Here is a 16,268-nt window from a genome sequence, read left to right as displayed (position 1 = left end):
GGCTCTGGTACTATTTAGGAAATGCTTCTCTTTATATAGTTATCTCCCATACCCAACTGATGGCCCCAATAGAAAAATCTGTTTGCATATTACTACTCCCAAAGACAACATTAGCAGCCAGTGCAAATTTGCTTTCACTGCTTGAGAAAATGGGTCAGTTGCCGAGAGATACAGGACTTTTCCCTTCTCGAGATGGGGCAGAACTGAGGTTATGAAAATGTCACTCATGCCTAAACTAAACAATATCTTATCTATGATGTATTTCCAAAATGCAGTCTCCACTTCCCAGAAGATCAGACAATTTGTAATCTTCAAATGAGTTAAGATCAAATCCCAGTTAGTTTGTCTCAATTACAATACTATAGGTTGGAAAATAGCATGGGACATCCAGATTGACACTTCCTTTACATTCCTCCAAATTTTACAACAAACAACCCTCAAGCTGCTTGATTCTCCAGTCTGAATTGATTCTTTCTGGAGCTGAATAAAAGACAAATATAATTTTTAAAAATTCTTCCTGAGCTCCAATTTGAATGTTCAGTGCTCCTTTTCCCAAACATGGGCTAAGGGCTTGGGGACAGATATGATCCATGACAGCTGGTAACCATATGCACATTACACAAAGAGACTCTGCCTGATCTAATTTAAATGTTCAATAAAGAGCATATCTCCACTAAAGGAAACTTCCAAATAGAGTGCTGCCATAAGATAATAGGTTGCATCCATTAACATATGGTCTTACCCAAGTATCTGTACTTTGTTGACTGTGTACCTTGACACTGAAGATTTTAAATGATCTAGCATCAAATTCTAAGTCATATCACAAAGCTTGTTGCTTATTTATTGGTCTCTCTCCTTATCAGAATGGGTTGTGATATTGCTGTGAAGCATAAGAGTAACTAGTTACTCTGTTTCATAGCAACTTCAATATAAAGCAGGCCATTTTACTTAGCATGTCTGTGCTAGTTCCATATCAGAGCTACTTACTCCAATCCCATTTTTCCATTAATATTTTTCCTCTTCAACTGTTTATCTAAAACCTTCTTAAATGCCATGATTGATTCAGCTTTAATAGTTAATAGCCACTACAAACATACACTTCATAATGGGGTATCCAAAACTGCACACTTTTTCCCCCAACTGTGCCTAACCAGCATTTCCTAGAGATTCATCATTACTTTGCATTCAATGTCCTACATATATAAAACCCATTTGCCTTTAAAATGTTTTTCTCCCCCCTGCAATCTTTCTTTTAAAGAGCTGTGTAACTAACGCTGGATCCCTCTGTTCTTGCTTTATGTGCAGTTCTCGGTACCAATGAATTGAATTTTCCTGACTATTTTTTAAGTGATGTTTTACAAAATTAATGGAACCCATTATGCAAGAACCAAACAATGGGTGGCCTTTAAAGAGGAGATGGGTCAGGTATAATCTAGATATATTCCCATGAGGGAGTAAAGGTAGGACAACAAAAGCCAGAGCTCCCTGGATGACAAAAGAGAGAGAGTAAGATGAAGCAGCAAAAGTGGGCATATGACAGATGTCAGGTTGATAATACAGGTAAGAACCAGGCTGAAGAGAGAAAGTTCAGAAGGGAAGCGCGGAAGGAAATAAAAGGGGCAAACAGAGAGTGAGAGAATAGACTGGCAACTAACATAGAAGGGAATCCAAAAGTCTTCTATCGGCATATAAATAGTAAATGGGTGGTAAGAGGAGGGCTGGGGCTGATTCGGGACCAAAAAGGAGAACTACTCATGGAGACAGAGGTACTAAATGAGTATTTCGCATCTGTCTTTACCAAGGAAGAAGATGCTGCCAAAGTCACAGGAAGAGGAGGTAGTTGAGATACTGGATGGGCTAAAAATTGATAAAGAGGAGGTACTAGAAAGGCTAGCTGTACTTAAACTAGATAAGTCACCAGGTCCAGATGGGATGCATCCTAGGTTGCTGGGGGAAGGGTGGAAATTGTGGAGGCACTGGCCATAATCTTCCAATCATCCTTAGATATGGGGGCAGTGCCAGAGAACTGCAAATGTTACGCCCTTGTTCAAAAAAGGGTGCAAGGATAAACCCAGCAACTACAGGCCAGTCAGTTTAACCTCGGTGGTGGGGAAACTTTTAGAAATGATAATCCGGGACAAAAATTGTCACTTGGACAAGTATGGATTAATTAAGGAAAGCCAGCACAATACGTTAAAGGCAAATCGTGTTTAATCAACTTGATAGAGTTTTTTGATGAGGTAACAGTGTTGATGAGGGCAATGCAGTTAATGTGGTGTATATGGACTTCCAAAAGGCGTTTGATAAAATGCCACGTAATAGGCTTGTGAGCAAAGTTGAAGCCGGTGGAATAAAAGGGGCAGTGGCAGCATGGATACAAAATTGGCTAAAAAACAGGAAAAAAGGTTGTTTCTCGGACTGGAGGGAAGTGTACAGTGGTGTTCCCCAGGGATCCACACTAGGACCACTACTTTTCTTGATATATATTAATGGCTTGGACTTGGGTCCACAGGGCACAATTTCAAAATGTGCAGATGACACAAAACTTGGAAGGGTAGTGAACAGTGAGGACGATAGTGATACACTTCAAGAGGACACAGACAGGATGGTGGAATGGACGGACATGTGGCAGATGAAATTTAATGTAGAGAAGTGTGAAGTGATACATTTTGGTAGAAAGAACGAGGAGAGACAATATAAACTAAAGGATACAATTCTAAAGGGGGTGCAGGAACAGAAAGACCTGGGGGTATGTGCGCAGGTTGTTGAAGGTGGCGGGGAAGGTTGAAAAAGTGGTTCGAAAGAAAACATACGGGATCCTGGGCTTTATAAATAAGAACATAAGAAATAGGAGCAGTAGTAGGCCATATGGCCCCTCGAGCCTGCTCCGCCATTCAATCAGATCATGGCTGATCTTCAAACTCAACTCCACTTTCCTGCCCGATCCCCATATCCCTTAAATCGCATACAGTCCAAAAACCTACCTATCTCAGTCTTGAATATACACAACGGCTCAGCATCCACAGGCCACTGGGGTAGAGAATTTCAAAGATTCACAACCCTCTGAGTGAAGAAATGCCTCATCTCAGTCTTAAAAGGCCAACCCCTTATCCTGCCACTATGCCCTCTAGTTCTAGACTCTCCAGCCAGGGGAAACAACCTCTCAGCCTTTTCAAGCCCCCTCACAATCTTATAGGTTTCAATGAGATCACCTCTCATTCTTCTAAACTCCAGAGGGTAAATGCCCTTTCTACTCAACCTCTCCTCATAGGACAACCCTCTCATCCAAGGAATTAATCTAGTGAACCTTCGTTGCACCGCATCTAAGGCGAGCATATCCTTCCTCAGACAAGGAGACCAAAACTGTACACAGTACTCCAGGTGTGGTCTCACCAAAGCCCTGTACAATTATAGTAAGACTACCTTACTCTTGTACTCCAACGCCCTTGCAATAAAGGCCAACATGCCATTTGCCTTCCTAATTGCTTTTCCCGTGGAGTTTTTATTTCTCAATAGAATGTATATTTGCTGAGAATATTGAAATATTTCTTTAAATGTTTGCCATTCCTTTTCAACAGTCATACCCTTTAATTTAATTTCCTAATCTACCTTAGCCAACTCACCCTTCATACCTATGTAATTTGCTTTATTTAAGTTTAAGACTCTAGTTTTAGACTTAAGTACGTCACTCTCAAACTCATTGTGACATTCTATCATATTATGATCACTCTTCCCCAGAGGATCCTTTGCTGTGAGATTACTAATTAACCCTGTTTCATGACACAATACAAGATCTAAAATAGCCTGTTTCCTGACATATTGCTCTAGGAAACAGTCTCGAATGCATTCCATGAACTTGTCCTCCAAATTACATTTGCCAATTTGATTTGTCCAGTCGATATGAAGATTAAAGTCCCCCATGATTACTGCATTACCTTTGTTACAAGCTCTTATTATTTCATGATTAATACTCTGTCCAACGATATAGCTACTATTAGGGGACCAATAAGCGAAAGCACAGAGCAAACGGAGTGCATTGCGAACAGAGTGGGAACTTGAGAATTTGGTGAGGGGGGAATTAGGTATAAAGGGGGAAGGACAGTGAACAGAGAGGAAGAGCTCTGAGAGCAGCCGAGGCAGGAGCGGGGACCTGAGCGGCAAAGGCAGTAAATAAAAGTCGGGGATCAAAGGCCTAAACTCACTCGGAGCAGCGGAGGCAGTCAATCTTCAAGATAAATTTGGTGGTATCGAGAAAAGAATCAAGGAGTGACGTCACAGGACAGCAAGTAGGTGATTGGCTGGCAGAAGGCCCGAGAGTAGAGCGAGAGGCAATAAAGCGGTGGCAGAAGGCCCGAGAGTAGAGCGAGAGTGGGAGGGAATAAAGCAGGAGACATGTGGCTTACATAGTTGGAGTCAACTCACCACAAACAGAAATTGAAAGAGTGGTGTCACAGGACAGCAGGTAGGAGATTGGTTGGTGAGTATTACTGTTTTTTTTTCTCTCTAACTGAGGGCAGGGGTTTAACTAAGATCTTAAATCAATAACAAACTACATAAATTAATTAGTTAATAAAACTACAAATAGCAAGAGATTAGTAACTAATACAGTAAATAAATAAATTCTGGTTTGACAAGCAATGGCAGGGCAGGTGGTGTGTCGTAACTGCAGCACGTGGAGGTTGGTCAAGAGCAGCGTGATTCAGGGCAATCACATCTGCAGTAAGTGCCTGCAGCTTGAGGAACTTCAGCTCAGAGTTGTTGAGCTGGAGTTCGAGCAGCAGACATTATGATGCATCTGGGAGGAGGGGAGCTACCCGGACACTTTGATCCAGGAGGCAGACACACCCCTTAGGTTAGATAGTAGTTTAGATTCATTCAGGTTCAGGGACAGAAGGGTGCGACTGCAAGTCAGACAGGTATGGGGATCCAGAATCTAGTGATGGAGGAGCCTCAGCCCTTGACCTTGTCTAACAGGTACGAGATACTTGCCACCTGTATGGATGAGAGCAAAGCCTGCAGGGAGGATGGGCAAACAGATCACGGCACTGTGGTACAGGGGGCCATTCAAGCGGGGGGGAGTAAAAAGGAATGTGGTAGTGGTAGGGGATAGTATAATCAGGGGGATTGGCACTGTTCTCTGCAGCCGTGACTGAGAGTCCCGAAGGCTGTGTTGCCTGCCCAGTGCCAGGGTTAAGGACATCTCCTCGCAGCTGGAAAAGAACTTGGAGCATGAGGGGGAGGATCCAGTTGTCGTGGTCCACGTAGGAACCAACGACATAGGTAGAACTAAGAAAGGGGTTCTACCTATGTTTGAGACAGTTTGAGGAGCTAGAGTCTAAATTAATAAGCAGAATCTCAAAAGGTAATAATCTCTGGATTACTACCTGAGGCACATGCAAATTGGCATAGGGACAAACAGATCAGAGAGTTAAATGCACGGCTCAAAGAGCAGTGTGGGAGACAGGGATTCGATTCAAGGAGCATTGGCACCAGTGCGGGGGAAAAAGGGAGCTGTTCCGTTGGCCAGGCTCCTCAAACCAGGCTGGGACCAGCGTCCTGGCGAATCGAATAACTAGGGCTGTAGATAGGCTTTAAACTAAAAAGCAGTGTGGCAGGAGGGGACAGGGTTTACCAATAATAGAGCATCAACAGTAAGGTCAAAGCAGGAAAAAAACAGTAAAATGTCAAAATTAAAGATTCTTTATCTGAATGCACGAAGTATTCGTAACAAGACGGATGAATTAGTTGCACAAATAGAGATAAATGGGTTTGATCTAATAGCCATTACAGAAACATGGTTGCAAAGTAACCAAGATTGGGAACTAAATATTTCAGGGTACATGATGTATAGAAAAGACAGGCAAAAATGGAAAAGGAGGGAGTGTAGCCCTAATAATAAAGGATGACATAAGGACAGTGGTGAGAAAAGATCTTGGCTCAGAAGATCAGGAAGCAGAATCAGTATGGGTGGAAATAAGAAGTAACAAGGGACAGAAAACACTGATGGAAGTAGTTTATAGGCTCCATAAAGGGATAGCTATACCTAATAGAGGCACGGAGTACAGAAACAAGGAGGTTATGAAGAACCTTTATAAAACACTGGTGCGGCCACAACTGGAGTACTGTGTCCAATTCTTGGCACCGCACTTTAGGAAGGATGTGAAGGCCTTAGAAAGTGCAGAAAAGATTTACTAGAATGGTTCCAGGGATGAGGGACTTCAGTTACGTGGACAGACTTGAGAAGCTGGGGTTGTTCTCCTTAGAGCAGAGAAGGCTAAGAAGGGATTTGATAGAGGTGTACAAAATCATGAAGGGTCTAGACAGAGTAGATAGAGAGAAATTCTTCCCATTGGCGGAAGGGTCGAGAACCAGAGGACACAGATTTAAGGTGATCGGCAAAAGAACCAAGGCGACATGGGGAAAAACTTTTTATGCAGTGAGTGGTTATGATCTGGAATGCACTGCCTGAACGGGTGAGGGAGGCAGATTCAGTCATGGCCTTCAAAAGGGAATTGGATAAGTACTGAATGGGAAAAAAATTTGCAGGGCTACGGGGAAAGGGCCAGGGAGGGGGACTAACTGGGCTGCTCTTGCAGAGAGCTAGCATGGGCTCAATGGGCCGAATGGCCTCCTTCTGTGCTGTAACCATTCTATGAACCTACAGCATCGAAGGCAGCTCTGAACTGGCAAATCCCCATTCCTTGCATTCCATTTCTTGCTCTCCCTATTTTCTAGGTCAGGGTTTGATGACCGGACTCATTTGGGTCAGTCTTGCAATTTATGACGAGTTATTTGCAGTTAGTTTTTTTTATTTTCAAGAAAAAACATATCCACATATTAATGCAGCAAGTTAAATGCTAAAGTTTGGATAAATTATACAAGATTAAAAGCTTTCTGCGTGACATACTGCGTTGTATACAGAAGATTTTTGTGGTTAATCTTGAATTAAGATTACATACCCATTCACTTCATAATATTTTCACCTATTTTTCATTTCAACACCAATTGGCCTGAGCAATGACGTCACAGAGACACATTAACTATTGTTGTGACACAAAAGATAAACAATACTTAGGTTTTGTCATCAGGTATGTGGCAACTCCCTCGCCCTGTACCTCTACTCATACCTTTGCATGCTAATCACACCGTAGCATTTCTGCGGGTAAGATGCCAAGGAGCAGACTTCTCCATTATGTACTCATGATATTGCAGCTGCTGCCCTTTATTACCCAGCAGAGCAGATTAATCTGAACAGTTAGAAGTAGAATTGGCATCACTTTCAGTGTTAATCTCCTGGAAATTGAGAGAATTTTTCTGGAGAACGTTTCAACACCCTGAGCAGGCTGATGATGTGCTTTGAAACAGAGATAAATGGTCAGCAGTTCAAACTCCTGGAATGTCCATTATTTCTATCCTCCACCACCACTCCTCCTCCTCCTCCTCCTCCTCTTCTCCACAACTAATGGTTTGGCTGCTGGGCAACTCACAAAGTGAAAACAAAGCATTGTGGACACTGCTCACATTAATCTCCTGCTGGTCGTGAAAGATAGATATCGAACGTCTACCTTCCTGACTTAGAGAAGTAAAAGATATGTGGAGGGAAATATCAGGGATAAACAATGAGGATAATTGGCAAACAAAGATTGCAAATTGATTTGGACATCTAACCTTCCATTCTAACGCCTTGGGATATGTTTTAATAACTGCATGCCGCACAATGAATTTTTACATCCAGAAGACAACTAATCCAAACAATTTTGAATTATAACTAGATCAGAGTTTGCAGGTTCCTTACCTGGGTAGCCATTTTCCCATAATCGATCCAGCGAAGTGTGGCAAAGTTGGTTGATTCTGCACAGTTGAACCCGTGGTTGAAACCAGCATGATAGCCATAGGGAAAGGTGATCATGAACTCTCCAGCCTCCTGAGTAATCTGCAATGAGAAAATAGAAGCTAATGACCTCACTGCCAGTATTTAAATTAAGATCAACCACCAGCAGTTTCCAACATTGCTCAGTAGGGTGGCCTCGTCTATTTCCTCCATCAAATTAGAAATAAATCTAAAGAACTTTGGAGCCTACTTCAGCTAAAACTATCACCCAATTTGAAATAGAATTTAAATGCAAAACAAAATTCCTGATTTTTTCCACTGTACAAAATGGTGGTGGCAGGGCACGGGGACTCTGATAAAATGGACTCTGGTTGGCTTGGGATTGAGGAGTTGAACAGTGCTTTCTTGCTCCTGACTATTTTCTGTGCTTATTGGTATGAATGAACATCTACACTGCCAACTCAGACATTCACAAAGGAGCAGACTCCAAACAAGCCTAGAGGAGTGTGAGAATACAAGGCAGGACGGTGTGAACCAGACCACACTGCATTAAAAATACATTTTGTCAAAAGTCTTCAAGCTGAACAAACTGTATCCATAAGAACAGATTATTTCTATTTTAAAATTAATTTCTTTGTACAATCCAATCAGTAAACTAGCATGAGGATGGGCCACTGAAGGTGAGCGCAATTCCCATGAAACGCAATTAAAACCAGCAAAGAACTACAAAGAAGCATCAGCGCCTGGGAGCTGGCTGGCAGGCATTTGCAAGCGCAGAGCTGACAGCTACTATGTAAACCACTGACGTAAGGAGTTCTGAACACACACCAGCCCTCACTTCTTTTCATATGTTGTGAGCATAAGGACCTTTGATACCAATCAATGTTGTATTCTAGCAGTGTAAAATTTAATAATGAATATTTTTAAAGTCAGTTTTTTTTAATTAATTGTTGGGTGCTAATATTGTTTAACCATATGCTCCAAACATTCACTCCCCTCCCAGTCGACAGCACAGGAAACATCATGTCCCACTGAATCCGCACTTACAAGTCACCACTCCCATTTCTACCCAGATATTTATTCAGTTCTTTTAATGGAAGGGTAGATGAAGGAAATTGACTGGATAAACATTTGAAATGGAGCGAGGCACAAGGTTATAGGGAGAGGCAGGACAGCAGATTTAGTTTTGGATTGCTCTAATGAACAACTGACACCTCTATCTTTGCTGTAACCTTTCATGGTAATTAATTTTAGCTATTTACATTTTAAAGAAGGAATCCTGATGGTGAAACACTCCAATAAAATCACAGTAGATCCCATGAAAGTCTTTTCTGTATGAGCTCCAAATTTGTCTGCAAGAGCTTCTGAATAATGTGTAATATAATGCAACAATTTTCTGAAAATTATATATATGGTCACCATCCATCTCGGAAGACGATGGTGTATGTGCCAAAGCAGTTCAGTTACTTAGCCATGCTGCAAAATCGCGAGTGGCTGTAGAGTCCAATTCTTGAGCAACAGTCCTTGCCACGGATGGTGCAGATCACAGGGTCAGATAATGAAGCTCACACGTTATTAAATCTTGAAGCACAATGCACTTTCCTCTTTCTCAGCCACCTTTCTTCAGCTTCTTTGGCTCCCTGATACAGCACAATCCTCCAGTGTTGCCTGCTGTTAGCCATGTCCTTCCAGCTTGTGGATCGATGCTAAAAGAAGTTTAAGTCCCTCTTGCAAACGCCCAGCAGCCTTGAAGCATCTGCAAGTTCGCCAAAAGAAGATCCTTTGGAACACGGCCATCTTCCATCCGATACAGATGACCAAGCCACTGGAGTCTGTGTTTAAGAAAAGTTATTAGACTTAGCTTCCTCAAGTACTTTGGTACCAGGAACTTTGAATTCCCACTTGATATTTAGACTACGGCGGAGACAGCAGGTGTGGAAAGAGCCTTTTCCAATTGCTGGAGAGTTGCTTGCCCCCCAGTCCTCCTCAGTTTGATCCAATCCTTCCATGATGTGCAAAGGCTACAATCCAGTACGATGGTAATTAATCTGAGAGTTTTAAAATCCATAGTGGTGTCAACAGGGATGTGTTTTGGAACCAACGCTGGTATATTCTTCTCTGTTGGCTTGTTGTGTTTTCTCATCTAGTCCCGAAAGTGTACAAAATCAGATGGAAAACTCTAATACTGCACGCCTAAGAGCAAAAGTGAAAGTCAAACATCTGTTGATAAGAGAAGTTCGTTCTGCCGCCGATGTTAACTTTTTCTTAAATGTCGGTCTCCTTAGTCCTGGAATTAATCTCCTTTGCATGCCCCCCAATAACGTAATATCCTTTGAAAACAGGGAGGACAAAGCTGCATAAAGTACTCCAGATATGGTCTCACCAAGGTCAGATATAATTTTGGAATGGCCTCTGAATTTGTAAGTTACATATCTAGTTATAGTCCCCAACATTCTGTTGGCCTTCCTAACTGCCTGTGAACACTGCACCAACAGTTTTACTGACCTAGCCATCAAAATCCCAACATGTTTTTCATGTTGCAACCTTGCAAGTACATTCCTATTTAATACACAACCCAAACTATCCTTCTCTTTGCCGAATCCCACTACTTTACATTTCTCTCTATTAAACTGAATCTGTGACTTTCCGATCCACAGACCTATCTTCTCTTGTTTCTTTTGGAATTGTGCACACTCATATCATGTCACTGCTTCCAATTTATAAAAATGGAGGTTCCAACACTGATCCCTGAGACACACCACTAGCAATTGGCTTTTTTTTGTATCTTGTCCTGGAGCATGGAAGAGCTGTTACAAGAGCTTCCCTGGATATCGGAGTAGTGTTCAGGCTTTGAACAGACTTAGCTTCACGCAGAATTAAGAGTTGAAGTGAAACAGCTTGGCAATAAAGAGGAAATTGAGCTGCTTGTAGACGGCTTTAGCAATAGAAATGTGTGTTCCATTTGAGATCTGAGCAATTAATGAGGCCAAGCTTATCAATAGATGAAGGAGGACTAAGGGTGGACTTGCAAGTGAAATAAAGAAACTGCATCTTTGAAGAATTGAAAACCAAGATTTTCATTGCCCCAAGACATCTCGACTGTATATTTCTTTAATGGTGTAACCCAATGGTGAAATCAAGTTGCAATCTGAAATGAGCAACATATTGCTTTGTTATATTGCTAGTGATTTTCATTTGCTTATATGTTAGTTTCATTTGTAAGTTGTGCCTTGTTGCATAAAGTTTTTTTTTAAATCAGTCACCACAGAATTCAAACTAATTAAAATTCTTTAATGCAGTCTAAGATCATGGTTTTGTTCTGAATATTTCTGTTTGAACAGGAAGAGTTGATGACATCATTAATAAAACTAGGTGGAAAAGTGTTAGTGAGCCTGAAACTGCAGGGCGGTTACATTAATATCTGGAGAGATAGTCTCATTAACCCAGGGGTGCTATGGCAATCTTGTCATTTCAACAGTGCGAGTGAGCTGAACTGTCAGGCTTAATAACTCCTCCAAGCCAGTTCCCGAATCAGCACTCATTATTTAAACCAAAAAAAAACATTATTTAAAGCAGGAAAGCCTAAAGGACGTTGATCATAATTCTCTGAAACTGTACCATTTATACTCAGTTACTAACAGGCAGAGGAAGCAGTGCAAATTGAGCTAAAATGAAAGAATAATCAGAAAAAGCCTACCCAGCTAATTTTATTATATAATGAAACCTACTGTATTAATTTAAACCGTGAAAAACACTCAATATTATATTTTGTCCTTCCAAATTTGAAGTGTGTCAACATTTTCAGCTTTACAACATTGGGGCGAAGTACTGGTGGTTGCAGAACACCACAGCAAAAATGAAATGGTAAAATATTAAAAGTGTACTGCAGAACATTAAAATGTACTGACTTCTATGCAATTTTTCCATAGTGTATTGATACCAAACCATTAAATGTACCTAATGACAATATACAAAATTACTAGATAAACATGGATGACAAAGGCCATTTGGTCTATCTTAGTTCATTCATCCAGAAAGCTCCTACAGTCCCCCCCAATTTCAGCATTTAATTTATCATGAATATGATTCCAAAGTTTTCACCTCCATTAATCTATCTGGAAGTCCATTCCATATACTGATCACAGTGTATGTGAAGAAGAACTTCCTGACATCAGTTCTAAATTTGTTCTTTAATGGTTTCAATCCCCTTGACCCACTCTTGCAATTTAGTTTGACATAATATTCTAATTACCTTCTCCAAACCATTTACTATTCTAGATACCTCTATAAGATCACCTCAAAGCCTCCTCCTTTCAATGCTGAAAAGTCCATTTCTTCAGAATTTCCTCTAGCTCAGATCTCCAACACTACAGACCGACATTGTGGCACTTCTCTGAACTGCTGCCAGCACTTGAATACCTCCCTCATGTCGTAGTGACCAGACTGGGGACAGGGAGTGGTTTGACAAGCACACCATATAGTTTGAGCAGTACCTCCTCTGACTTGTACTGTATTGCTTTAATTATATAGTTCAGCATTCTATTTACTTTGTTGATTGCTGCTCCTCAGTAGTTGGTCCTGTTGAGCATTGAGTCCACGAAGACTTCTAATCTCTCTCAATTTTATCCTTAGCTGTTTTAACTCCATTCATCAAGGACCCAAGTTGCTTGTCTTTTCAAAGTGCAGTACTGTGCATACTTCCTCTTCTGAATCCATGTTGACACTGCCATTCCTCTGCATATATTTTATTAAAAATCTAGTTGTTATTCATTGCATTGCCATCAATTTGTGATGGAGGTCATTCTGTCAATTCCCATGTATGGCCATAATTTATATGCAAAGTCTTGGTGAACATATAAAGTGCCATTTTTCATGTCTTCAAGCTTGAATACATAGATACGAGCAGGTATTGGAAGATGAGCTTTTTTAAAAACCACTAATTTTCATATGATTGAGGGGCGTTTATTTTTATTGCTGCATTTCGGGCTTGCAAAAACAAAAAAAGACAAACCACAAAATTAGAAATATCCCAAGCAGCACACGTGCACATTAAGCATTTTGTTCGTTAACATGGATTTTGGGTAATGCAAGTCTGCATGTTTTCCTGTTCAGTATCACCTGCTGCCTAACCAGTCAGACATAGACGATCAGTGTTCATAGATTGCTCTAAAGAATACACACAGATACACTCGACAGAACTTAACAGCAGTCTCAGCAAAAGTGACTGGTTCCCTCTATTAAAAAGGGGCTTCCAATGCTATGGAATATGGTCCATTTTACATGACAAGATGAATTCTAAGGCACTGGAGTAACAAACAATGCTCGTTTGAATATCATGATTTGTGACTTGATTTCTGGCTGTCAGACTTTATTACAGAAAGGGCATTAAAGCCAGAGAACGTACAGTATAGATTCACCAGGATGTTGCCTGGGTCAATAAACTATAGTTAATAGGAAACTATAGTTAATAGGAGACCCGATATACTTGGACTACTTCCACTGGAGCAAAGAAAGCGAAGAGAAAATTTAATAGAGGCTTTAATGTTCTTTCTACAACGAGGTGCCTGAAACTGCACATAGTTCTCTGTGGCTGAACTAATGTTTTGCTTCTTTACTCGTTCTCTACGCCCCTATTTATAAAACTAAAATTACTGTTAGCCTTTTTGTTTAAAAATGGCTTTATCTACCTCTACCCTCAATTTCAGCAAATTATGTATTTGAACCCCAGGGCTCTTTGTTCATCCATACTCCTCAGCATCTTTCCACTGAGTGCATACTCCCATTTCTTGCTTTTTCCTCACAGTCAAATTAAATTGTACCTTCCATCTGCCTGCCCAAAAACTCTTAAATTTGTCAAACACAATATGCCTCAACAAATTTGAGATGGCTGTCTTGATTAATCAATGCATTTCTAAATGTTCACTAATTGTATCTCTAATTAATGAACTGGCTTGAGATCCAAATCATTGATCATAAAAATTACAGCACAGGAGGCAGCCATTTGGTCCATGATACCTGTCCCAAGGCTAGCTCTTCACTAGAGCTAACTAAATGTATCCGGCTTATTTACATTGTATCCTTACAACTGGGAGAGAGTGTGTGTGGAGACTTTCATCCCATCGATCTGGACGACATGTGAATCGAGATCCCAGAGGTAAAATGTCAGGATGTAATCTTCCACCCAGCCGCTCTCATTTACTTTACTTCACTTCACCTCACCTCCATTGAAGTCAGAGACAGCATTATATTGTAAAAGACTATCAGTAATTTAGATAAGAGGGCAATGATGGATAGGAAAAGACCCTCTGGTCCATCCAGCCTGTCCCACACAATTGTGATAACTTGTGCATCACAATATATACACTCCCCACTCCATCTGAAACAGTGAGATCTCTTAGGGAAAGGCAAAAAAGCAGATAAAAACCCAGTCCAATTTGGGGTGGAAATCTGGGAAATTCCTCTCTTACCCCCTTACGCGATTGAAACGGGTCCAGATCATCACTCTGGCCCTGAAAATCTTATGCTGTACCTACCTTAAATACAAGGAATCTTACAACACCAGGTTATAGTCCAACAAATTTATTTTAAAATCACAAGCTTTCGGAGATTATCCCCTTCGTCAGGTGAATGAGTGAAAAGGTTCTCAAATCGCATATCTTATACTAGGCTGGGACAGCATCACACCAATCAAAAGGTGTCGTTGTTATTCAAACAGGCCAGTCACGGAGAACAGCACGTCCCAGTACACTGGATATACATTGTGTCAATTACACAGACAGACAGAAAGAAACCCAAATGGCAGAGAGAGAGAGAGAGAGAGAGAGAGAGAGAGAGAGAGAATATTAAAAACATAATTTTTTTTCCCCTTTTTGCTGGTGGGGTTATGTGTAGCGTGACATGAACCCAAGATCCCGGTTGAGGCCGCCCTCATGGGTGCAGAACTTGGCTATCAACTTCTGCTCGACGATTTTGCGTTGTCGTGTGTCTCGAAGGCTGCCTTGGAGAACGCTTACCCGAAGATCGGTGGCTGAATGTCCTTGACTGCTAAAGTGTTCCCCGACTGGGAGGGAACCCTCCTGTCTGGCGATTGTTGCGCGGTGTCTGTTCATCCGTTGTCGCAGTGTCTGCATGGTCTCGCCAATGTACCATGCTCCGGGGCATTCTTTCCTGCAACGTATGAGGTAGACAACGTTGGCCGAGTCACAGGAGTATGAACCATGTACCTGGTGGGTGGTGTCCTCTCGTGTGATGGTGGTATCTGTGTCGATGATCTGGCATGTCTTGCAGAGGTCCACATACAACTCAGATTACGCTGAGAGACTTTGCCGTCGTACTTCTCGCACACTCTGCAACCATCTCGTACACCAACTCCACAGCAGACACCACAACCTTGAAACCAAGATAGAGTCCATACTCTCAACCTGTACTCAGGACACAGCAGACCAGCTACGAGACACCGCCAAACAGACGAGGAAACGGAACTACACTGCCTACATGAAAACCAAGAGCAGGAAGCTTGAGAAACTCGGCATCACCACCAGCATCAACCAAGCCTCCCCCGGTACCACGGTTACAACCACAGGGAAGTCCATCGTCAATTTGTCCGACCACACCCTTCAACCAGACGAAATCGAGGTTCTCAGCCAAGGGCTCAATTTCTGCCCCACCACCAAAATGGACCGCATCGATCTCGCGGCGGACACAGAGGAATTCATCAGGAGAATGAGGCTCCGGGAATTCTACCACAAACCCCAAGATTTCAACAGCGAACCCAATGAGACAATCAATGATCTGGAACAGCAGACAGAGGGATCCATGGTACAGCAACCGAAGAGGAAAGAGTCAAACTGGACTCCTCCAGAGGGTCGCTGCCCTAAGCTTGACATGTATGCCCAAGCCGTCAGGAAATGCGTCAATGCCAGATTCATCAGGCGCACTCAGAAGACAGTCCAGAATGTCAACCGAGCACAACGCAACGCCATCAATGCTCTCAAGACCGACCGAAACATCGTCATCAAACCAGCGGACAAAGGAGGAGCCAGTGTCATACAGAACAGAACGGACTATTGCAAAGAAGCATACCGACAACTGGACAACCAGGAACACTACAGACAGTTACCCGCAGATCCGACCAAAGAACACACCCACCAGCTCAACAAACTGATCAAGACCTTCGATCCAGACCTTCAAAGCATCCTACGCACTCTCATCCCACGTACTCCCCGCGTGGGAGACTTCTACTGCCTCCCAAAGATACACAAAGCCAACACACCCGGACGTCCTATCGTATCAGGCAACGGAACCCTGTGTGAGAACCTCTCTGGATACGTCGAGGGCATCCTGAAATCCATCGCACAGGGAACCCCCAGCTTCTGTCGCGACACTATAGACTTCCTACAAAAACTCAGTACCCACGGACCAGTTGAACCAGGAACAC

At 42.1% G+C, this 16,268-nt stretch overlaps 1 protein-coding gene across 4 annotated transcripts in view; it reads right to left on the bottom strand.

The window, feature by feature from the left end:
• Window positions 1-16,268, bottom strand: part of kdm4b (lysine (K)-specific demethylase 4B) — a 433,937-nt gene that overhangs the window by 229,316 nt on the left and 188,353 nt on the right. For 3 of the 4 annotated variants that reach the window (XM_067968101.1, XM_067968103.1, XM_067968102.1), the window contains one exon: window positions 7,796-7,933. In XM_067968101.1, the coding sequence (XP_067824202.1) occupies window positions 7,796-7,933 (138 nt within the window). Of the gene's footprint in view, window positions 1-7,795; window positions 7,934-14,793; window positions 14,999-16,268 lie in introns of those variants that run through there. The other variant, XM_067968104.1, reaches the window with a different exon arrangement.

The sequence above is a fragment of the Heptranchias perlo genome, chromosome 29, assembly GCF_035084215.1.
Source record: "Heptranchias perlo isolate sHepPer1 chromosome 29, sHepPer1.hap1, whole genome shotgun sequence".
Lineage (NCBI taxonomy): Eukaryota > Metazoa > Chordata > Chondrichthyes > Hexanchiformes > Hexanchidae > Heptranchias > Heptranchias perlo.
The sequence above is the reverse complement of the archived record's forward strand: the minus strand, read 5'-3'. Positions and strand labels throughout refer to the sequence as shown.